This window comes from Perissodus microlepis, chromosome 18 (genome assembly GCF_051167445.1).
Source record: "Perissodus microlepis isolate ML-2025 ecotype Zambia chromosome 18, ASM5116744v1, whole genome shotgun sequence".
Lineage (NCBI taxonomy): Eukaryota > Metazoa > Chordata > Actinopteri > Cichliformes > Cichlidae > Perissodus > Perissodus microlepis.
Window position 1 is genome coordinate 7939914 of NC_140478.1, and position 23547 is coordinate 7963460.

The window sequence follows — 23547 nt, forward strand, 5'->3', positions numbered from 1 at the left end:
CATTTAACATGTAGGAGTTTACAAAGATAACCCATTGATGTCAACTGAACAACCCTGCTTTTTGCAAATCACTTTAAATTAATGCCACCTGGCCACTCACTACATCATTATTTACTTGTGGCATTTACAAAAACATGACTGTGGAATGTCACTGAAACCCAACACGTGATAAAGTATCTAAAATGCCTGCATCCTTTTTTTAATCACTTTGACTTGAGCTTGGTTGAAAACATCACAAGGTCAAGGAAGGGTTTGAAGGGGAATTAATAAGGACTTAGGAAAGGAGACCTCTGTAAGAGAAAATCTAACTCTGAATGTCAAACAGTCTTCCCTCATTTATAAAATTCTCTTCTTCTTTGGAAACCTTCAAATCAAATTTGAAGACCAACCTATTTTCAAAGGCCTTTGGATCTCTTTGAAACCGCGTTTATTCGGTCTTAGTTATTTTGGTCTTTTATCTCATTTGATGATGTGTATATGTATACATGTATTCATGTCCTGTGTGTGTGTGTTTGCATATACATATATGCATGTATATGTATATACATATATACTTGTATAGACATGTGTATATAAGAGTTTGCTTGTGTGTATACATATGGATGTTTTGTAATGTTTTTTTTTTTTTTTTTTTACCTCATTTATCTTAATTTTTCTTTTATTTGATTACATTGTGCCTCTGTAAACGTGCTATACAAATAAAGCTGACTTAACTTGACTTGAATGTGTGCTTTGTTTAGACTACAATATCGAGACAATGGACTACAAAATGTGCGTCTTACTTCAACCCAGTGTGCTCTTACTGTGTTGTTCGATGCAGGTCAAATTAAAAACAAAGATGTAGCCAATAAAATGGAATAAATCATATTAGTATTAATTTACTGCTAGAGAGATGAGCCAGAGGAACTCATTGTCTCCTCCCTGTTTAGGATTTCTGTGAACTGAAGTTAAAAAAGGCATTATAATCCTAGGTTGGCAATACACAAATAGACATTTGTAAAAAGTTAATACAATAATAATCTGAATTTACACGGCTTATATAAATAATTTTTTCCCTTTCCAGTTGTGTAATACTTTAACTGTGAGCTGTTATTGAAAATTCAAAATAAGGCAAGTTATAGAAATGGAAACAGCACATACTGTTGTCATTAACAGAATGGTGCTTTTGTATAAATTATGAGATGGGATTATCTTCTCACCAAGGTTCAGTGGCATGCTAAATTCTTTTTAATTTACTTAAAGAAGATATGTAAAGTCGTTCCACAAGTAACAGCTTAAATTTATTTGAGTCATTTGTGATGTTATTGTGTTTTGGCGGGTTTATTTAATGGCTTTTTGCAGAGTCAGTTCAGCGTTTTAGGAAAAAACACGGTCATTTCTTTAGGAGTTATTAGCACAGTTTGGTGGAACAACTTGATACAACTTTTTAAAGTAAAAAAACACTTTTTACTGCACCGTATTTCACTGAAGTAACATAAGTTACTCAAGTAACCTAAAAAACAAAACAAAACAAAAACACACCCTACGTTCTGCTATTTATCGCGACTTCATCACGACAATGGGAGTGAGTCACATTCCCCTCATTAGCACCCCCTGCCGCCCATAACTGAAAACTATTCTGAACGTGCGGGTAAAATTGAATGAAAGAACTATAATATCCGTAAGCATACTAAACCCATTTTTACTTAAAAGCTATTAAAGAAAACTATACCCTTTGCCTTTGTTTAACTAAACGTCCTTAAAGTTTTATAGTTTGCCCCACTCAAGATGGCGCCTTCTTCATCCCTCCTCTCGCTTCATACGTCACGCCATTCGTCAGTCGCGCGTAAAGTTGTGTTGACAGGAGCGGCAGCAGGAGTTGTCAGCGGAGCAGTAGCAAGCTTCATCGAATGGAGTAATCACAAAGCTAACATCAAACAGGCGTCTCTTTTTAAATTCAGAAGCGCTGTTTATACCATTTAGACCACGACCATGGCAGATGACCAGTCCTCTCAGCCCTGGTCCATCGACAAGGATGACTATGAACTCAATGAGGTGATAGGTGAGAAGCTTAGCTTGCTAATGTTAGCATTGTAGCCTTCCCTGGCTTACACTGTCGTCGGCTGTCAGCTGCTATTAGCCAAGTAGCATTTTATGTCTGCAGCTAGCAGAAGTACAATTACGACCCATAGCTACACTGCAGTAACGCTAACAGCTCAGAAGTTTTCCCGTAGAAGGGCAAACTGATTAACTGTCTCTGCTAGCAGGAGACATAAAGTAAGGTTGTATTCCTGCTATCCGGCACGAAGCTAAACGGTTAGCTAAAGCAGTTTAGCTTTAAGTACGTCCAGATTCGTCCGTTGTTAGAATGGGTGGTGCTCTTTTGCCCAAGGTGTGATATGGCATGTAGTGAACCAGTCATACTTTACACAAGTTCAAATAACTGGAACATGACTTTGATCAGAAGAGTTAGAGAGTTAGGGTCATTTTCACAACGCTGTTGAATTTGGCTTGATCCTGCTTCTTACAGTTAATGACTTTATTCAAGGCTTTTATTGGCATGTATTCACATGAGGTGAAACTAAATTTGCACTCAGGTCCCGGTTAAGAACATGAATAAGAACACAAAGATCAATATATGCAAAAAAAAACAAAAAAACAAAGATGAAGAAACATATTTACAGTGAGAATTAAGTATAACTAAGAAAATTATTAAAAGTTTCCAAAAACGTGTGCACTGAATGTAGCTTTCTTATGTCCATTACTTTTTTTAAAGAGCAACAAGGACTACAGTCTACAGAGAGAGACTAGTCTCCAGTGTGAGAAACATGTCTTTACTCTGTACTTGTAAGACCCAGTACAGCGGTCATATGCTGACTGAGTATCAGAGACCGCTCCACAGTGGGATAGCTGGACTATTTTTTATTGGTCTCTTCAGGAAGTGGAGCCACTGCAGTTGTCCAGGCAGCTTACTGCAAGCCGAGAAAGGAGAAGGTGGCCATCAAACGAATCAACCTGGAAAAGTGTCAAACTAGCATGGATGAGCTTCTGGTAAGAAACTACAGCGGAAGGTGGTGCAGAAATTCATGTTTGTGTTTTGCTGAGAATGTTTTCCATACAATCCGCACAAGAGATTGATTAAGCAGTTAGCTGAGAAAAATTTGGAAAAAAGGTAATAATATGTAGATGTATATAATAACATTCCTTTGAGAGGAGGAATAATAGACAAAAATAATCAGTGAAAGTTAGCTTTAGTTTAATACATCATAAGTCAATACCTCACTATTGCTATTGATTTATATTTACTGAATCAATAGCAGTAGTGCAAACTCCAGTAAAAGCTGTTAGTGCCATGTAACAGGTTTGCTTGTTGGATTAATCACTTACCTGAAAGTAAGAATTCATCCAGGATCTTAAATAGACTCTCAACATTTTATCAGCTGGATCTGTCACACATTATACATCTTAGGACCTTTGTCAACCACTTTAAAGTATTTTAGAGCATTTATTTTGTTGAACTTAAAGATCATAATCATGAGATGTTGGAGTAAAACACCAGAGATTACTTGGCTCTGCCGCAGTCTTTTCATTTTTATCCCCAGTTGATTATTTCTTCTTAAGGACCATCATAGCAGTGTATGCTGTCTGCTGTAAATATTTGATTTGATTTCACTATCTTCCTACTCAGTTCTTATATAATGTCAAGCTCCTGAATCCTCTTATCTCTAAATGCTGGGTTAAAAATGTCTTTGCTTGGTGGTTTTGTAATAATGTTGAAGCTGAAGTTTTCAGGTTTTCCTTTTTTTTAATAGGGGAGATTTTGTCTTTGAGGAAGAGCACACATTAAGCTGTTGCATTTCCATCTCACTCGAGCCAGCTCTTATTAAATATTCAAAAAGATCAAATCCTGTGACTGAGATCGAGTTTGTCTTTTTAAGTTTAACATAAAGATTCAGTTTGTGCTTGGCTTGATAGGCCACAGTTGATGCTTCCTGGGTGACCTTTTATCCCACATTTTTCTTCTGTGTGCAGAAAGAGATTCAGGCCATGAGCCAGTGCCACCATCCAAACATTGTGTCTTATTATACCTCCTTTGTGGTGAAGGATGAGCTGTGGCTGGTGATGAAACTGCTCAGTGGTGGTAAGTGTTGTTACATTGATGAAACCTGTTCCTAATTTGACCTGCTCTTGGCTAACCTGTCTTCTTGTATTACTATTAAGCTCAAGTTTGAACTTGGAATGAATATTGAGATTAACTTCCCACAAAACCAGTTCTTGAAATTTATTTTATGGGCTTCTTTAATTTCACGATCATTTCTGTGAGATCACACTTATGTGATATATCCACTACTGATTTTACTGATTTAACACTCTCTGTTTAAACCTTAATGTGTTCTGCATCTTTTCTGCAGAACACATGCTCCATCATTTAGCATAGAGAGGGAGATTGTAGCAATGTTATACCACACTGTGTTGATAGTAATGGTGAGTAAGTCTGTGTGCAGACCGGCTGTCGGTCTTATTTTGCTCATATTTTTGCTAAAATATGTGCTTCTGTGTGGAGTCTAAAACCAGCTTTAACCGACTGATTGATGGTTTACCCATCGAGGTTACGCCCTCTTTTGTACAAGTTCATAATTTCATATTGCACTATGTTGTCAGGGAATTTACTGTCTACAGTTTTTGCCACTGTTGTCTTTTGCATATGTAAATGTTTGCACATCTATTCCACCAAGTGGCAACAAATTTGCCACTACTTTATTCCACTGGTGGTTGTGCATGTTGCTGCTGTACTCTGCAGGGTTCTGGCAGGTTGTATTTTGTTTAGTTTGGGAACAGGGCACAGCTGCGGGGTTTGTTTACAGTATAAGCCTCGGTTGAATTCCACTTGATGTTCTTTTAACCAACTGCCATCTTGGAAACTCTCTCCATGTGCTGCGAGCATGTCTTGTGACAAGCCTCTGCCTGTCTTTCCCTCTTCCTCGCTTGCTCACTCGCTCTTTCTCAGGCTCGGTGCTGGACATCATCAAGCACATCATCTCTCGCGGTGAGCATAAGACCGGTGTGTTGGATGAGGCCTGCATTGCCACCATTCTGAAAGAAGTCTTGGAGGGGCTCGAGTACCTCCACAAAAACGGGCAGATTCATCGGTAGGTTGTGCTGATTTATCGCGCAGCAGCTTAGTGATTACTGTACACAGTGTTTGCACTCTCAGTAGCTCACATGTCCCATCGTACACTGCCATCTCAACTCAGTCAGGCTCTGGGCCTTAATTCTCTGCATATGAGTGTGCGGTTTGAACTAGACCTCACTCCTTCAATATTTAATACAGTGAAGCTGCATAATTGAGGAGGTTTGTTTTACATAAAAGTTCCTCCCAGGAACACTGTGGACCACCAGTGGAAAGAAAGGCCTCTATATCCTGGTTGTGTGACAACTGTACTTGTTGTAAATTAACAGTCCCATTCACAAAAAAAATAATGTCAAAGGAGCATTTCCAGCAATCTATTATGTATTTAATTAGATAAATCTAATAATAATAATCATGAGAGATTTTCTGATATTTTAAGAGTGAATGATTATTCAGTCATTAATGATTTCTGTGAGTAGACAAAAGAATGGCAGCGGAGAGGCTGGGCTCAGGTGACCCATTCAAGTTGTTTGCGCATATTTCCACTCGGTGTAAAGCATACAAACAGAAAACAGGTGGATTAAAATGAAACTGATCAAAGGTGAAGCTTTATCGTGTTTCTGTGGAATAGTAAAATATTCGGAGTGTTGTTCATTTCTGGAGCCGAGCCACATCTGTGTCGGAGCACAGCCACTCTTTGTGGCCTTCTAATTGTAGTCTGTGGTTTAATCCTCCTTTGCTTCATGCACAGTGATCTAAAGGCTGGAAATATTCTTCTCGGGGATGATGGCTCTGTGCAGATAGCTGGTAAAGTGTTTCTGCTTTGTCTGCATTTACTGTGGTTTGTGGCACTTGAGGCAGTTTTTCATCATCTCCTATTTGTTGTGTTTCATGCATTCAAAACACCAGACTTTGGTGTGAGTGCCTTTCTAGCAACAGGTGGAGACATGACGAGGAACAAGGTTCGGAAGACGTTTGTGGGGACGCCGTGCTGGATGGCCCCAGAAGTCATGGAGCAGGTATAAGCCTCGCTTGCTTTATCCATCTTCTTTCCCTCTCTCCAGTTTCTCTGCAGTGCTTCAAGCTTGGATATAAAAGGACAACTCGAGCGCTTTGTTCACTTGGCTCTGTTTTCAATCTGCAGGTCCGTGGCTATGACTTCAAAGCTGACATCTGGAGTTTTGGGATAACTGCTATTGAACTGGCCACTGGGGCAGCACCATATCACAAATACCCACCAATGAAGGTAAATATGTGCAGAGTTTAAAGTGATCCAAACAGCTTCTTTGTTCCACGGTAAAAAGCTCAAAGCTCAGACCATTTATAGTGTGGGGAGGTTTGATTCTGTGTAAACTGCATTTAACATCACCATTGTAAGGATATCTTCACTTTTTAGTCTGTTCACCAGCTCAGGCTGATCTCTGCCTGTCTGTAGGTGTTGATGCTGACCTTGCAAAACGACCCTCCCTGCCTGGAGACGGGTATTACAGATAAGGAAATGGTGAAGAAGTACGGAAAATCGTTCAGGAAGATGCTGTGTCTGTGTTTACAGAAAGATCCTGAAAAAAGGTTATTCTGCAAAACCTTTTTCTTTCTTTTTTTTGAGCAAACTTCCAGACCCAATTTGTGCAAATTTTTCTGCTTATTAGATTCCCCAGTTGCTGAACAAATATAATGAAAAGCCTTGTGTTTCTTTCCTATTTAGGCCAACTGCTGCCGAGTTGCTGAAGCACAAATTCTTCACGAAAGCCAAGGTGAGCCATGCATCACGGATATAAAAATAAGCTGAAAATATTGTTGTAGGTTTCAAAGAGAGTATTTATAGATCCTGTAAGAAATGGTTGCCTTTGTGTTCCAGAACAATGAGTTCCTACATGAGAAGCTCCTGTATAAGGGTCCAACAATAACAGAGCGATCTAAAAAGGTACATAATTTACTCATGCACTGAATCCACGCTCACCAGTATTTCTGTGCATTGCTCTTATCAAGACAAGGTGTGCTGTCTCGTCCAGGGCGTGTCCCAGTTTTCCTAACGCTCTGCCTAATGATTGCTGGGAAATTCCTAGAGAGGACGAATGAGTCACTGTTGCTTCTCTTCACTGCGCTGTGTAGGTGCGTCGTGTACCTGGCTCAAGCGGCCGTCTCCACAAAACGGAGGATGGTGGCTGGGAGTGGAGTGATGACGAGCTGGATGAGGAGAGCGAGGAGGGCAAAGCTGCTGTAGCAGCTCTGCGGGTAAGGCCCTGCATGCCTGCGCCATCTGATAGTCCAGGTTATTTTATACGGCTGCTATTTCTCAGTGCACAGCGTCCTTTGGCCAGCAGATGGTGCTGCTGTACTGTTAGTTTGAGCATATGTTTAGCCAAGCAGGAATGCAGTACTAGTGAGCTCCTCTGCTTATTTAATTCATGTTGAGATTAGAGCTCAGAAACTCCAGATTTCAGAACTTGATTCGACCTAAGAATAGCGGGGGTTTCTTAGTCCATAGTGTTCCAACTTTCAGCAAGTAAAGATGCAATTAGTGTGTAGAACTGTAGTTTGTGTTGTTTTTTGTTTTTTTTTAAATCTAATTACTGATTCTGATTTTTACCCCCCAAAATGACAAATTAAAAAAAATAAAAATAAAAGGAGCTGGAATTATAATTCGCATATCACAATTCATGCTAAATGGCATGTGTCCATGGGGCATTTTTGGAGAATTGCATGTGTTTAATCCTGATAATCTGTCATGTCCATTCTGCAGTCACCAAGAGTGAAGGACGGGCCCCAGAATATGGAGGTAAGTCCTCTTGTAGTGGACATGACCTGCAAAGATTTTATAGAGCAATCTGCATGACTGTCTTATGCCCCCCCCATTTGATTTGCATTTATGTAAAACTGACTACTGATAATAATTAATTTTGAAATTGGTATCTCGTAGCTTTTCCCACCAGCAGATGGCTCCAGTGCACATCTGCAGCCACCTGGCGTGGCACATGAGAGATCTGCGAATGCAGGTCCAACAGGAGAAGACGTGGCACCACAGGCTCCCGCTCAGACAGCGAGCCCTTCACACGGGCCTGCTGTTCAGGTAACAGTTACCTAAAAAGTTACACACAGAGCTTTTGGGACAAATTAATTTTTGGTGGCGTATTTGTGGGGAAGGCATCCACAACAGTACTCGTTCATGAAGTAATTACACTTAAATTCTCAAGAATAAGTTCCCTGTTAGAAGCATAGGTTGTTTTGTTTCCCCCAACTCACCCCTGCTGTTTTTGATATTTTCACTGGTATCTTGTTTTGGGATGGGGAATTGTAGTCACCCTGCTGTGCGAGCGATGTGGACACCCAAGCTTGTGAATGCGATAACTCGAGAACAAAGACACGTGTTCCCAAACATAAGTCCTTTACTATTTTCCTTCGATAGGATCCAGCTGCCTCATCCAGCGTTCCCATCAGTCTCGTCCTGAGATTGAGGAATTCCAAGAAGGAGCTCAATGACATCAGATTTGAGTTCATGCCTGGCAGAGGTAGAAATATTCCCAAAGCTCTTTCTTCTCTCTCATGCTCTTCCACTCCAGTCTCTTAACTCTGTTTGTGGTTTATTTTTTCACTCGTGTCCTCAGACTCTGCTGATGGAGTTTCTCAGGAGTTGGTGTCAGCTGGTCTGGTTGATGGAAGGGACTTAGTCATCGGTGAGTACGACAGAGAGCCCTGCATGTTGTGATATTATTGCTATTGCTAAGATAATATGTCAATATTTCTGATTGTTTTGCTTTCAATTCTTTCTTTAAACATTGTATCAAATCTTGCAATTAACCGAAAGCGTTTTAATGCTCATCTTCTTGCAGCCTCAGTGATCAGAGTTCTCAGGTTAGGTTTAGTGCATCACAGCAGCTGGATGCAAAGTTCACAGTGCAGAATGCAAATCTGTTGAGTTTTTTCATATTGTTCCAGATCGGTTGCTCGCATCCTTTTGGGTCTTTTCAATAAAATCAGCATTTAGGAAACAATCTAACTACTTCCATTAATCACAAACGCCGTTAACATTTGTAGGGTGTCTGTCTTTATGCTCGTCATCGTTGTCATCTTCTCACAACTTCATAGGCTTCTATTACACATCCAAATTAAATTGTGAAAGCTGCTTCCGGCGACCCACGTGTGTTTCCTTCGATGCAGCAGAATGATCTGTATGATGTCTTTGCTGTTCCTTTGCACACGTGGGTAAAGGACATTAGCCACATCCTTAAGGAAAATCTGAGCTGAGCAATAAATCAGAATTGAGCACTGAGGTCTGCAGTGTGAATGTAGCCTTAGTCTGCTCACAGCTTTCTAACTTTCCTGTCTTTACAGTTGCTGCCAATTTGCAAAAGATTGTTGACGATCCACACAGTAACAAAAATGTGACCTTTAAACTGGTGAGCACACAAACCGAGTTATTTATGAAGTAATGCTGTGACTTTCTGGTACAGATATGTCGCATATTCATTGATTATCACAGTTTGTATGTATGGGTCAGTATTTCTTCTCAAATATTTAGTAACAACAGTTAGGGATTTTTTTTTTTTCTTTTTCCAGGCGTCTGGAGTGGAAGAGTCTGAAATTCCCGATGATATTAAACTCATTGGATTTGCGCAGCTCAGTATCAGTTAAGTCCAACCAGAGCCAGATACAAAGGACAGAAATAAATGGTATGGCACAGCTGCATTGTAGTCAATTCCAAAAACCACTTCTGCCAAAGGGAGGAGGAGGAAATGATGAAGAGAAGGAGGCATAAGCCTGGTAGGAGTGTAACACTACTGCAGCATGCACGAGGACCACATTGAGGGGGTTCAGTTCATCACAGGAGTCACTCTTGAAAAGTTTACAGTGCGCTTATACGAGGGGGAAGAGATGCAATCAGATATCAGTTCCTATTTTCTTTCGGTTTCCATTCTTTGTCTTCATACACAAGCACAATCCAAGCCGTCTCCTGCCAGTACTGGAAACGATTGCCTTTTATTGTTTTATAAAAAAAGCAAACAATTAACTGTGCCACAAAACTCTGAAGTGTCGTGCCACCTTTGTGTGGCACTTTATGATACATTGAAATTAAAAAGCAAGTTCAGCCTTAGTTACTTTAGACTTTACCAGTGTAACTGGTGGTAGTTTGTGTACTCTGTGTATTTCACATGTACGCCTAAGAAAATCCCCGTAATATCGATACAGATATGTCGTAGCATAGGTTTTTTGTTTTTGTTTTTTATGAAAGTCCATAAATTCCGATGAACTTTTACCTATTATGTCAAAAAGGATCCAGCCCGAGGCAGTGTGATCAGTTCTCTCCTCCGCAGTATCTGTGGTGGCTTTGTCAAAACATAACCAAGGATTTTAAGCTCTAACTGCACTGCTTAAATCAACTGTAGCCCCTCTGTCCCACACCAACACTCACAGTGCCACACTTGGTCAGTTGGCATTTATCCCAAGGTATTAAAGACACATTATTTTCACAGGTTGAGGGAATGCCTGATCTTCTTGTACTATGCAATAGCTGTTTTCTTTTCACAGCATGTGGTCACTGGTTACTAATCATTTCCTTTGTGTTGGATACATTTTCTTTCTTTTTTTCGTACCTCATAAGGAGTTCATAACGAGTCAACCAGCCAAACTGACATCGCTAAGAGCCCATTGTAAGATTTAACATTCATATCCACAGACACGGGTAATGACTGCTTCTTTTTTTTTTTTATTATTCCCCTTTAAGTTGTCATCGAATCTCGCAATAGCTGATTTAACAGCTCTTACAATTCCCAGATGCTGGTTTTGAGTGCTGATGAACTTCTGTAAAGGTGCGCATACTCATATGAAGCTTAGAAGGAGAAGACAGCTAGCTATGCAGATAGCTATTGGCTTATTTGCCTCCACCCCAGTACAATGGAGATGAATGGGATTCTGCTTTCAAGCACTGATTGATGGCATTGCTGCTTCATCAGTGGCTGGCATGAAATTTACTACATGTATATACTTATATATTCTGTGCACACTCGTGGTCCTCAAAGTTTTTATTTTCTTGGTCAAATGTTTTGGCATCACCTCGATTGGCACGAGAGTTTACAAAGCAGCTGCTTGGCATTCTTGTTTTGTTTAAATGATCTCAGACCACTATACATTGGATTGTCACTAAATTTGGCACAGGTATTAAGGACTCCTTGTCCGCTTTGCTCCCAGTCTTTTCCTCTTGTTTCACTATCTGGTCCAACTTTCAGTTTGTCTGGTACTTAATGTTTTAACACGAACACTCATCACAAACACACTGAGAAGGTGAGCATGGTCGATACACTTGTTAAAAACATGTTAGAATGTGCGGTAAAGGTGTCACCATAATCCTGGTAATGACGATGTTAAAAATGTTTTAATAATACACACTTGTGATGTAAATAATTGCAGCTTTGCTCAGTTATTTTGCAGATTCTTTCTACTTCCCTACACTCGTATTTTGAGTCTTACTCATTTGCCAAAACACAATAAATCAATGACAGCATTATCTTGGTTTGTTTTTGTTTTGTTTTTTTCCCCCCACAAATTTCTTTAAAGCTAGCAACCTTTTAAAAATCATTGGAAGCTTTTGTCGTCACTGGGCAAGTTGTTTCAGTACTGTAGTGTCTTTGCTTTATGAACACCAAGTCACTCATCACTCCCAGTGTAGCTCTGTGGTGGTTTTGTACCATGTGCAGAGGGCTGTGACACAGCTCTTAGTTCAAGGACTGATGTAAATGGTGTATGTTAACATGTTGTAACTGTACATATGATGGCAACTCCACGCACTGTCGCACAAACATGAGGTTTGTATGTAATGATGTCATTGCATTGACTGTTGAAGTGTACATGTCAGATTAGGAACACATTACTTGTAAATATTGATTAAAGGCAAACAGATTGAGACTCATGTTCAGCACGCAGAATTCAGTTTGTTTTGTAGTGTTTTCCACTGTTGGCCTTTGCCGGAGCATCACTAATCGTGTGGATTATTCAGTTGGTTCATATGTTAACATGCAGATTTTTTTTTAATTACATTGGGCTTGAAGTCACACTCTGCTTTGATGTCATGATATGTAGTGTTTCCTCACGGAAGCCAGTTACAGGCTGATTGATAGATAATTTTAACTAGACGATGAGTGGCACAGGTTACCCTACCCTCTGTGTGTATGTGTGATTTGGTCATTAAATGGTTGCTTATCAAAGACTTTCTAAACATCTTCCTTATCGTTTACTTTTAAAAAGTCATTCTGCCTCCTATGAGGGCACTCAGTGATTAGTATTATTTTTAATCAATTGATTGGCAAGTATGTATGAACTTTGTTTTACAGATCAGTACCTATATTTTTAAAAAAATATACGCTTAATCATAAAATGTGTACATCCACCCATGCTTAGTTTGAAGAGTATTTGTGATGAGATGCAATGGTGATTTACCAGTTTGATACATTGTCAGTAAATTTCAGCACATGCAAGCTGATTGTTTTTTGTTTTTTTTAATTTTAGTTGTTGAATAAAGTTACATGATGGTATTCAATGAGTGTTGATGCTTTTATTTAAAGTGTCCTGTCTTTTAGTAGCACTGGGTTTTCATACACTCACACCCACCAAAATAGAACTGTTAACAATGAGTGGGGGGAGGGGATGAGTTCCTACACCCCTGTTTCACACACCAACTTAGACATTGCCATGTTATACTATGTTTCATATAATGTAATGACTGAAACAACACTAATAGGAATGATTAAATAAACAGATAAACACATGAACAAGAGCCTATAGAGATGTATAGAGCATGTCTTGGAAAAGCAAAATGAGATTGGCACAATCGTGCCATCAGACACCTAATTCTGATTGGAAAAGCTCCCAGCATTTTTTATTTATTTTTTTTATTTTTATTTTTTTCAAGTAAAATGAAATTTTCTTTCCAGCTTTTTGTTTTGTTTTCTTCAATTTTTTAAATGTGAAAGCTGGTTTCTTTCAAACGCTTACTCTTTTTGGTTACATGAAGTTTTGTATTGTAGTTTTCAGATCCAGAGTCACTGCAGCACAGACTGGATCCTGAGTGCGGGTCGTAACCTGACCACAGAGGAGCAGCTCGATGTGAGGATGGGACCTTCAGCAGGTGTTCTGTCGTTTTCATATTTTATTATCTCTTTGGTGCATTTCCTTCATGCAGCAGCTTGTCACAGTTCAAAACCTTTAGACACGATAAATAGAAATGAAACAAAAATATTAAACACTGCTAAATTAAAAAAATATATGTAGAAAGTAATTATTAGGTGATCCACATTAAAAAAAAATTAATAACAAAACAATGAATTTAGTGTGTTTTTCTGATTCCCATGTTTTAATCATATAAAGAGACCATTAGTGATAATAATGATTATTATTATTATCATTACATATTTGTCACAGGAGTATGACTGAAAACAAAAAAAACCCAAACTCGTTAAAATGCTGTTTTGTTGTTGTTTTTGTTTTTAGGTGTTTTTGTCGTTTCTAACTTGGAACTAGAAAAATTTGAACACTTAAGAGTTTCATAAATGATTCTTTGAGTAATTGTTTCCTGACTGCAGGTGTTTCTAGAAACTGGTCTCGTGAAGAAACGAATAAACATCATACATTACCCAGAGAAACTACAATCAGTACCAGTGTGCTGCTGTCCTGTCCATTTCCTAATAGTAAAAAATGAGTGTTGGTAGATAAGTGGCTCAGAGGGATGCCAGTCAAAGACAGATAAATGTGTTCAGTAGGTGTTATCCCAACTTTTCTTTATCCGTTCATTTCTTTATGCAAAAGTGTGATACCCAAAGCAAGTGTAGAACAAATGTTCCTTTAAAAATCATCAACAATGTCTGCATTTAATGAGTTTTCCTACTGAAAATATTTTCAGTTTTAGAAATGTGAGTTGTTACCTCCAGGAGCCCTTTGACAGCTTCTTATCAGGTGGTAAACAAGCCAATAATACTTTGAATGGGCTGTCACTGCTATATTTACCATGGAAGTTACACATTTACATGTGGACTGATGTAGTCTGCTGAGTTTTATATTCAGCAGTTATCTCTGTGTTTTAAATGTGCAGTTAGATGCATATTTTTTTTCCTGTGGAAGAGCTAGCTAACAGCCAGCGTTATCCTTTCTATAAAGGAAGTGTGTCCTAGATTCTTCCCAGGGTTTGGAACAATGGCTGAAGTTTGATTTATTTGAACTGATCCATCTGTGTGTTCCTCAAACAGCACTTCAAAGGAAGTGTGATCTGTTGTATAGATTAGTGCCCCTAAATATGTTTGCATTTAATTGCCAACAACACTGCAAGGTCCTCCTTTTTGTACATGTCATAACTTTTTAAATAGTTTTAGATTTAAAAAGATTGATTTTTTACAGGTTCACATAAAAATGGCAGGTTTTTGATTTACCGTACGTGTATGTATCCCTCAATAAAAACCAGACAGTCACATATATATACTGTAGTCATGCATGCATTGATCTGTTATCTATATGACTGGTCTTTTATCTTTTACGTCTGTGTTGTGTGCCTTGGTATACCTTGACCCATGTTTAGACTGGATCTGTTTCTGTATCTTTAGCTTCTTCCGTTGTTTTCTACATCAAATTAAAAGGAAGGACAGCCAAAAGAGATGGAGATGAGACTGAAAAAGACAAAAAATGCATTTTAAAAAGAAGAAAGGGAAGCATATAGAAACTTTTATTGTTCAATGTGATCTTTTGAATGTTTCTGCAGACCACGGCATGATAAGACCATTTTATTATCGAGTGTACAATAACTTTTACAGCATCTCCACCTTACATAACACATCTGCTTGTTTTGTTATGTAAGAGCACTGGGTCAGATTTTATAAGAAGGAATATTATAAAACTTAGCGGATGATCTATTAAGCTGTCTACAAGGTGTCTTACTGTAAGTTATATACTGCACTGTCACTTATGTTTCTAACTCGCAGGGTCTTTCCCTACAACATACAGCACCTTGAAGTGACTATTGTTGTGAATTGGCTCTATATAAATAAATTTGAATGGAATTGAATTGGATTGTTGGAAATAGCAAATTAAACTGAATTAAGGCGTCGGGATTGGGTCTGTTATTGAAACATTGCCAAAGCTCTTGTAATTGCTGAAGGTTTTTGGTGACCACACTCAGAGGAAACTAATTAAACAAAGTGAAATGAACAAAAGGCTCATGTCAGGTTAAACTATCATCTCGATCAGTGAGAGGAGTTTTCTCTATAAAATGAAATGTCTGGTGAAATGCTGTCTCATCCTTCCTGAAATACATGATCCGGGGTTTAAACATTAATAGGCACTGTTTAAAGGTCGTTGTCGGCCAGCATCTCTAAAGTGAAAGAAGGCGCCCTGAAAATGGCTGATTTCGGGGAGATTCTGCGGAGTATCGGGGAGTTTGGGTTATTTCAGAAGATCACCCTTTTTGCTCTCAGCTTCCCTAATGTTATTCTGCCTTTCCACTTTGCCAGTGTACTTTTTATCCAGTCAGATCCAGACAGACGCTGCAACACAGACTGGATACTCAATGCTGCTCCTAACCTGACCACAGAGGAGCAGCTTAACCTGACCGTGCCTCGGGAAGACGATGGGACCTTCAGCAGATGTTGGATGTTCGTCCCAGTGGACTGGGACATCGGTGCCATCAGGGAGTATGGGCTCAATGAGACTACAAGGTGCCAGAGTGGATGGGTGTATGGGAACATGCTGTATGAAGCCACCATAGTCACTGATGTAGGTCTTGGTCTTTTTTAATGTAAATAATGTGAACTTTTATGAATGAATGTCAGTAATATGGGTTATTTTTCTCCCCAGTTTGATCTAGTCTGTGACTGGGCTAGTTTGTTGGAGACAGCACAAACTGTCCTAATGGCTGGCATCCTTGTTGGCTGTCTCTTATTTGGACCTTTTGCAGAGTCGTAAGTAAATACTTGTAGTGTTAACATTTGGATTTTTTTATTTTTTTTATTTTGGTGCATTTGTTATATTTTTGTCACTTAATGTGAAACATCAACTAAATATTTAATTTGTCCAGAGGAGACAAAGTGACTTAAGGGATCTTATCTGTTCCAGGTTTGGTCGAAAAAGAGCATGTCAAATCCCAGCTGTTGTAATGGTGATATTTACTGTCACAACTGGATTATCTCCTAACTTCTACTTTTATCTGGCATCCCAGTTCATGGCGGGAGTTTGCTATGGGGGATATCGACTTAATGGCGTTATCCTGGGTAAAGTATTATCCCTTTCTTATCGTACTTTGTGTCAAACAGGTATATAAGTCTGAATTTATATTGAAACTCACAGACTTATATCTTAGCTGTTGTTTGATAGCAATACATGTTTAAGAAAAAAAATATTTATAATACTTATATTCAGTATGAAAAGGTTATGTCATAACAGGTAGTTGAGAAGCTCCCTGGTTGCAAAGCACCAGGTTTGGAAGCAATTTGCATTTGTAATTGTCTTAAATATGTCTAAATTAAACGTTGTTATCGGTGCGTATTATAAAAGTAGTATACGATAACAGATAAAAAACATTTTTCCTCGCTAAAAATTGAAACAGAAAATTTGCTGACTTCTGATTAATTTTGGGGAGGTCTTCATTGTTACTGCGCACGGTGAAAGTTGACCTTGAAAGAAAATAAAATAAACCATATTGAGTAATAGATGATATGAAAGGGCATAGAGAGAGTTGTACACCACTCTTTTTATTTTTTCAATATAGCACCCAACAACGTCACAATGATGCCAGTTTACAAAAATCCCATACTGCAGGAATATGTATTAAAATCTCAAGTTTTTACAGCCTGTAGAAACCATATGTTTCAGTCAGTTCTTCTCCTAATGATACAGCACCTTGAAGTGACTATTGTTGTGAATTGGCTCTATATAACTGATGAAGATAATAAAATACACCATTTTAGTATGTAATGCTTCAAGGTCATAGGTCAAAGGTCAGGGTCATACACATTAGGAAAAAGCTTCAGCTTCCATTTGATCATCTCCAAACTTTCAAGTAATATATTAGTCATTGGGGAACATAAGTGCAGTCAACATTTCTCTTGTGCAATAATTTAATGGTTTTTATTGTTTAAAAAAATGTATCACTGACTTTATATTTATTAATATATTAGACTTCCCTCTTTTTAAACTGTACTGATGTTTTTTATACATCTTTATGTGAGCTTGCAACGTAATTTTGTTCTGCATTGCATCTTTGAGGTAGTGCTAAATGACAATAGGTAAATCTTGAATCTTGATAAGTACTTTTTTTAGCCCTTTAAAACATTTTTTTCCAATACAACATTACATGACTTACTTTTACTTTTACTTTTATATATATGTATATATATGTATATATATATATATATATATATATATATATATGCAGATTGGACACGCCTGGGTAACACAGCTGAACAAAATCTGACTGACGAGACAGGGGAAGCAAAACTGAGTATAACACACATGAGATGGGAGACTATCATAATAAAACAGGAAGTGAGACCTAGACACACAGCTAGATTCAGACTAAGACGTGAACTTGACATTAGGACTGGAGATGAACAGACATGACAGACTGGGGAGACAAAGGCAAAGGAAGAGAGAAAACATAAGGAACATAAGGCTACAATTGTATAACTACACATTACAGGGAACACAGCCAGCTATGGAGACGGAACACATAGAAACCAGACAGACCAGACAGGAAGGATAGCAAAACAAAGGGCAAACAAGAACAGAACTATAAATAACAAACTGAGAGGCATTGGAAAATAACATAGGTAGGAATTACAACCTAATTATCTTATACTTTTAAAGAAATAAATACATCTATAAGAAAACTCAAAAACAGGGTCAAAGACCAAGTACCATGACAACTGCAGTAGATTTCCATCTCACCAATGCTAACATCAGCATAAAATATCAAAGTTTTAGTATAGCCCTTAACCTTCGGATGGAGTAGTGTCGTCTATTATCTATAGCATTTAAACATCAAGCAAATGATTTTAAGGCTTACACAATCAGTGTATGTTTCTTATATGGTCCCTTTTTATCGGTTTGAAAGTTGTTTTCTGACTTGAGTTCTATAGTACTGGTAATAATTTGTAATTCATTATTTTTTCAATTAATGATTTTTTAAAACATTATTTGACAGCATTTTACCTTTTGTCTACACTCAGGGCTCTGTAATTCCTGTCAACATTGTCTTTTGACCTTTTTTAAAAAAAATAAAATAAAAAAATGTTATAGCCACTGAATGGATCGGGGTGTCCAATCGTTCATGGGGGGCATGTGTGACTCAGCTATGTGGTGCAGTTGGACAGTGCCTCCTCGCTGGAATGATCTACTTTGTACGAAACTGGAGACTGGCTCAGCTGATCACGGCAGCTCCACTTGCATTGGTTGCTATTTACATATGGTGTGCATTAACTCTCTCTATTATGCCAGCCCTTATGACTGGTACATTTGAATTTATTAAGTGCCACTGGCCTGTTTTGGACAGGTTTATCCCGGAGTCAGCCAGGTGGTTGCTGGGCACTGGAAGGACAATGGAGGCTAAACAGCTAATCAAAAAAGCTGCAGCCATCAACAAGCGCACAGTTCCAAACTATCTGCTGGACCAGGTACCCTTCACAACATTCACTTCCCTTTGTATCCAGGCTTGAAAGGAATATTACATGCAGCAATAATAAAAGCTGCTATGTAATAAAATATTAGCAGTATAATGAGCAAATGATGGGTAATGATGGACTCTAATAAAGTAAGCCTACTAGAACCACAAGGACACCATGTCAACTTCTGAGGCCAAAGTTGCATTAGAAGGATAATAATTTAATGGACTGTGATGCAGTAAGTCAGACTTACATTTGTAAGGCTGTAGGATTAAATGATTGCTAACATGAGCAATGTTAGCATGATGTTGTGCTCACCCCTGTGCATTACAGATTATTGTGAAAGACCCTGAGAAAAAGGGAGGCATAAAAACTCTTATCCAATCAGCTGTGCTTAGGAAATATTTCTTTACCATAACATTGGCATGGTAAGTTGTATTTTACAATACACCTATCTGCTCTACTGAGCCTTTAAGTGTAAGATCAAGTTGTGCAATTTGTATTTGAAATCCATCTCTGTCTTTCCCCAGGTTCTCGCTGAATGTTGCCTACGTCTGCCTTTCATTCAGTGTGGGAAAACTTGGCTTGAACATTTTCGTGACTCAGGCAATATTTGGCCTGTCTGAAATACCAGCTCATATTCTGAGCATCTGGCTGCTGGAAGCAGTGGGAAGAAAACCATCTCTCATGGCAACACTTCTAATTGGAGGATTGTTGTGTCTCTTAATGCTAGCGGTTCCTCAAGGTAGAGCTCCTCAGATGTATTCACTCAGGACTGTTGTTTTGTTGGTTTGTTTGGTCTGTCCCGACTCTGCTCAGATCAGCTGGTTGTTGTGTTAGTTGCTTACAAAGCACCTGTGTTGCCAAAAAGGAAGTTGCAGGTTGCTCTCTGGTGGACAGTCTATGAAATGTCAATATTCCCCGCAAATACCTCTAAACCACAACATGGCAGAAGGGTGTTTCTTGTGTCTCTTCTTTACTTGTTTAATTTTCACTCACTGGCTGTTATAAATGCTGATATCTATAAATTGGCTCATAGCTAATAATGCTGGCCCATCAATACATGGTCCAAGCTATATGTATTTGTTTATTTGTTTTCCTCTGATATTGTCTGTTTTTAGATGGCAGTGCCATTCAGTCATCTCACGATACTAAACACTAAAGGGCTTCTAACCGTCATGACAAAATACAGGTGTAATTTTGCAAGTAACAAAAGTCATCTGTTAAACCATAAGTGGGTCTCTGTAGTAAAGCCTAAACTAAAATCTGCTGAGGGGGGTGAAACTCCTGCAGCAACACACAGACCTGATAAAATGGAAATAATGAAGCAGCTATCATGAGCTCCATCCTGAAATCTTTGGAAGATCATTGAGTACAAACTTACAGCTGTGGAAACCCAATACAGTTACAAAACTGTGAAAGAGATGGGGGACAAGTGAATTTCTAAGTCACAGATTCCAAGAAATGGGCCTGGACCCTTTTTGCTGATTTACAGACAGACCTGTGGGTTCTTAAATTTCTCTAAAATTATTATGTGAATGATGAAGGAAATATGAATTAGCTTCTTCTGAAAGCAGTAAACTTAATCTGTCAGTCTGTTTCAGGTTATGCTGTTGCTGTTACTGCGTTAGCAACCTGTGGACGTTTTCTCACTAACTGGGCAGGCTCCGTATGCAATGTGTATGTTCAGGAACTGTTTCCAACATCTTTTCGGTGAGCTGAGTCTCTCTCTCTCCATGTCATTGCAGCCATAATGTTAGTGTGGCTCTCAAACTCTCTAGTCCTTAAAATATACATTCTTGTTTCAGACAAACAGCTTCTGGTTTGGGCTCCATTGTGTATCGAACTGGTGGTCTGATATCTCCACCAGTCAACATGTTGGCCGTCTACCACTGGTCCATACCAATCATAGTCTACAGCAGCCTTACACTCATCAGTGGAGCTCTTGCCTTCTTGCTTCCTGAGACCAGAAGAAAAGAGCTTCCAGACTCAACCAATGAAGCTGAAGCCAATGGGTAATTAAGCTGCAAGCGAGGCGGCAAAATCGTCGAACAATTTCTATAGTTTTAACCTCTCTGTTTTCCTTTTCCCTGCAGGACGAAGACTATGGAGAGGAACCAAAGTGGATCAAACTTACCTCCACAAAGCAAATCAACTAAGCTGTAATCTGAATATTCCAGTTGCTTCCTGTTTTGTTGCAGCACACAACAAACACACAAGCTGGCAAACACTTGATTGAAAACTTGATTTTAAAAGGGTAAAGTTTTAGTCTCTCTTGATAGTGTTACTGTTTTTCTCATATACCTTAGCAGCAATAACTTGAAGTAATCATTTTCTGTATGGTTTTATTATGTATGCCCACTCTTCTTAACATCATTGCTTCATAGGCCAGAACAGCATTTCTGTCAAGTTCAAGTTTAAACTTTGACTTGATTGTGAGACCCAACTTTAGACAAGGTTTTGCTGTCAGACAGACGGCCTCACATTTGACTCTAGAATATTTTAGTATAGAAGAGACTCAAGGCAAGTTCCTACAAATTTGCAAATCAAGCCCAAATCATCACCCCTCCACCAACATGGCTGAAAACTGGTATGAGGTATTTGTGCTTGTCGCGGGGTCCTCTCCTAAACTTCTCCCGAACAAATGCAGGCGTAGTCAGAAAGCATTCAGTGTGGAAAATTTATTCTGCCGGCCTCCCAGGTGCACAAAAGATTATTTACAAAGAAAATAGGAAACTAACTTAAGTCAACACAAAACAAACATCTATATACAAAACACAGTCTGCATGTTACCCTCTCTGTAACATCTCACTGGGAAAAAGAAGCCAGGTAGGCCCTGACCGCCTTCTTTTATACCCCATAGCCCCTCCCACTAGGCGTAATAGTCATCTTTTTATTATTTCTTTTACCAAACAATCTTTCCCCCTCAGCTTATTTCCAGCTGTATTCCTACAATACATATATGTATATACAGACATTTATGGTCAATTCCAGGCAGCCTACAGTGTTTCACAATAACAACAAACAAACCAAAAAATAATGCAGTTCACGTGACCTTTCAAGCGCGCGCGAACCCATTATTTAAACCCCGGAACACCATACCATCGGCTTTGCATAACCCCCGTATAATCGGCGATCACAGCGAGTCTCCGCGACCGGCTTTATTAAAGGTAAGTGGGAAAATATGTTGGCCACCCTCTGCGCTGCTCAAAGTATACCTCTCACCCCTTTTTGTTTATCTGCCCGGTCGAACGAAAAGACGCGCAGCCACGGTAATTGTAGAAACTAATGGTGGTGGTGCGTGTATGCGCCCAGATCAGCTGTCTGCGGCCCGGGACGGTGTAACTCCGTCACAGTGCTGATATGCTGTGTTTGATTTTCACAAAACATGGTGCTGAGCATTACAGTCAAACATCTCCACTTTGGTCTCACCTGTCCAAAGGACATTGTTTTAGAAGCTTTGTGGTTTGTTCAGATGTCCTATGTTTTTACTTAATTATTAATTGAATAAGCAATTAAGCAATAACTTTATATCTTCTACTTTAGACTGAATTGTTTATTTCATTCTCAAATGCTTTTATGTTGAATAGTAACAAGTTGATTAAATAAAGAGACAAAGAGATATACAAATAAATGTATATTCATTCAAACTTTTCAGAGTGATGTTTGAGGTTAATTCTGAATAGTAATGAAGAGTGATTGGGTCATTGGTGCAAGCTGTTATCAAAAGATACAGTGGGTAAAATAAGTATTGAACATGCCACAATTTTTTTAAGTAAACATATTTCTTAAGGTGCCATTGACATGACATTCTCACCAGATGTTGGTAAGACCCATCCAATCCACACAAGTAAAGAAATCAAACCACAGATATCCATAAACTAAGTTATGTTTAATAATGAGAAATCACACGGGAAAAAAGTATTGAACACACAAAGAAAGGGAGATGGGAAAAGGCATGACACCAGCTGAAATCTATTAGAAATTAGAAAGTAACCCTGCCACTTAGTGCACATTTATATCAGCTGGTTCAGTCCCAACTGATATAAAAAGGTGTCTCATTACCAAGATGTCTCTTGATGCGTAAAACCAATAAGGTCCCTCAAGATATTTGCAACCTTATTGCTGCAAAATATACTGATGGCATAGGTTACAGAAGAATTTGCACTGTTGGAGCCATAATCCTGAAGTGGAACGAACATTATTTCACCATAAAGGCTTTGTGGAGCTGACCGGCCCCTTAACCGACCTCACCTGGAAGGGTGCCCCAGTGGACGAAGTAGTGCCAGGTGGCGTTTGCGCAGGGGAAGGAGGGTCTCTGTGGGTAACCCAGATGCCTAACTTATCCCTCTTTTTTTATTCTTCAGACTGATGCCCCAAACACAGGGCTGGGGGGCGTTTTGTTCCAGTGGTGCACATCAGCATGAAACCTGTCAGAGCCGGGGGGCAGGTACAGCACTGTAGAGAAGGAAGGCCTGGCCATCCACTGTCAGTCAACTATCTTTGTTATTACCTCTTGCCCTTTCATCCTCTTTTCGGATCATGCCTTGCTGCAATGGCTCAACCGCATGGATGCCAACGCTGGGATCACGCGGTGGTATCTGGCTCACCAGCATTTTAAGTTCAAAGTGGTCCAGGTGGTCACAGGGTGGGGTTGGGATAGACTAGGCCGGTAGTTCGTAAGAGATTACAGGATGACCCCAACCTCAGCAACAGGACCACTCTCAGCACTGACCAAGTTTGTTTGCTCTTGGAACTGTGTTCATTCCACATATTTCACATACAAGGGTGAGTACTACAGACAGA

General features: G+C 39.0%; 2 protein-coding genes across 2 annotated transcripts; both read left to right on the forward strand.

The window, feature by feature from the left end:
* The first annotated feature begins 1819 nt into the window (after positions 1-1819).
* On the forward strand, positions 1820-12636 carry LOC146367151 (serine/threonine-protein kinase OSR1-like). The gene is made up of 17 exons (XM_084912520.1): positions 1820-2041; positions 2918-3030; positions 4012-4120; positions 4988-5129; positions 5862-5917; positions 6020-6129; positions 6255-6356; positions 6546-6679; positions 6816-6864; positions 6969-7034; positions 7223-7345; positions 7854-7889; positions 8031-8180; positions 8517-8619; positions 8716-8784; positions 9443-9507; positions 9668-12636. Exons 1-17 carry the CDS (start codon positions 1972-1974, stop codon positions 9740-9742), a joined length of 1572 nt encoding a protein of 523 aa, XP_084768646.1. The 5' UTR covers positions 1820-1971; the 3' UTR covers positions 9743-12636.
* A 98-nt stretch (positions 12637-12734) lies between these two features.
* Positions 12735-22350, forward strand: slc22a13a (solute carrier family 22 member 13a). Its single transcript, XM_084912521.1, has 10 exons — positions 12735-15859; positions 15941-16044; positions 16199-16353; positions 18380-18548; positions 18633-18753; positions 19075-19169; positions 19272-19486; positions 20346-20454; positions 20550-20756; positions 20838-22350. Exons 1-10 carry the CDS (start codon positions 15485-15487, stop codon positions 20905-20907), a joined length of 1620 nt encoding a protein of 539 aa, XP_084768647.1. The 5' UTR covers positions 12735-15484; the 3' UTR covers positions 20908-22350.
* Positions 22351-23547: the final 1197 nt, after the last annotated feature.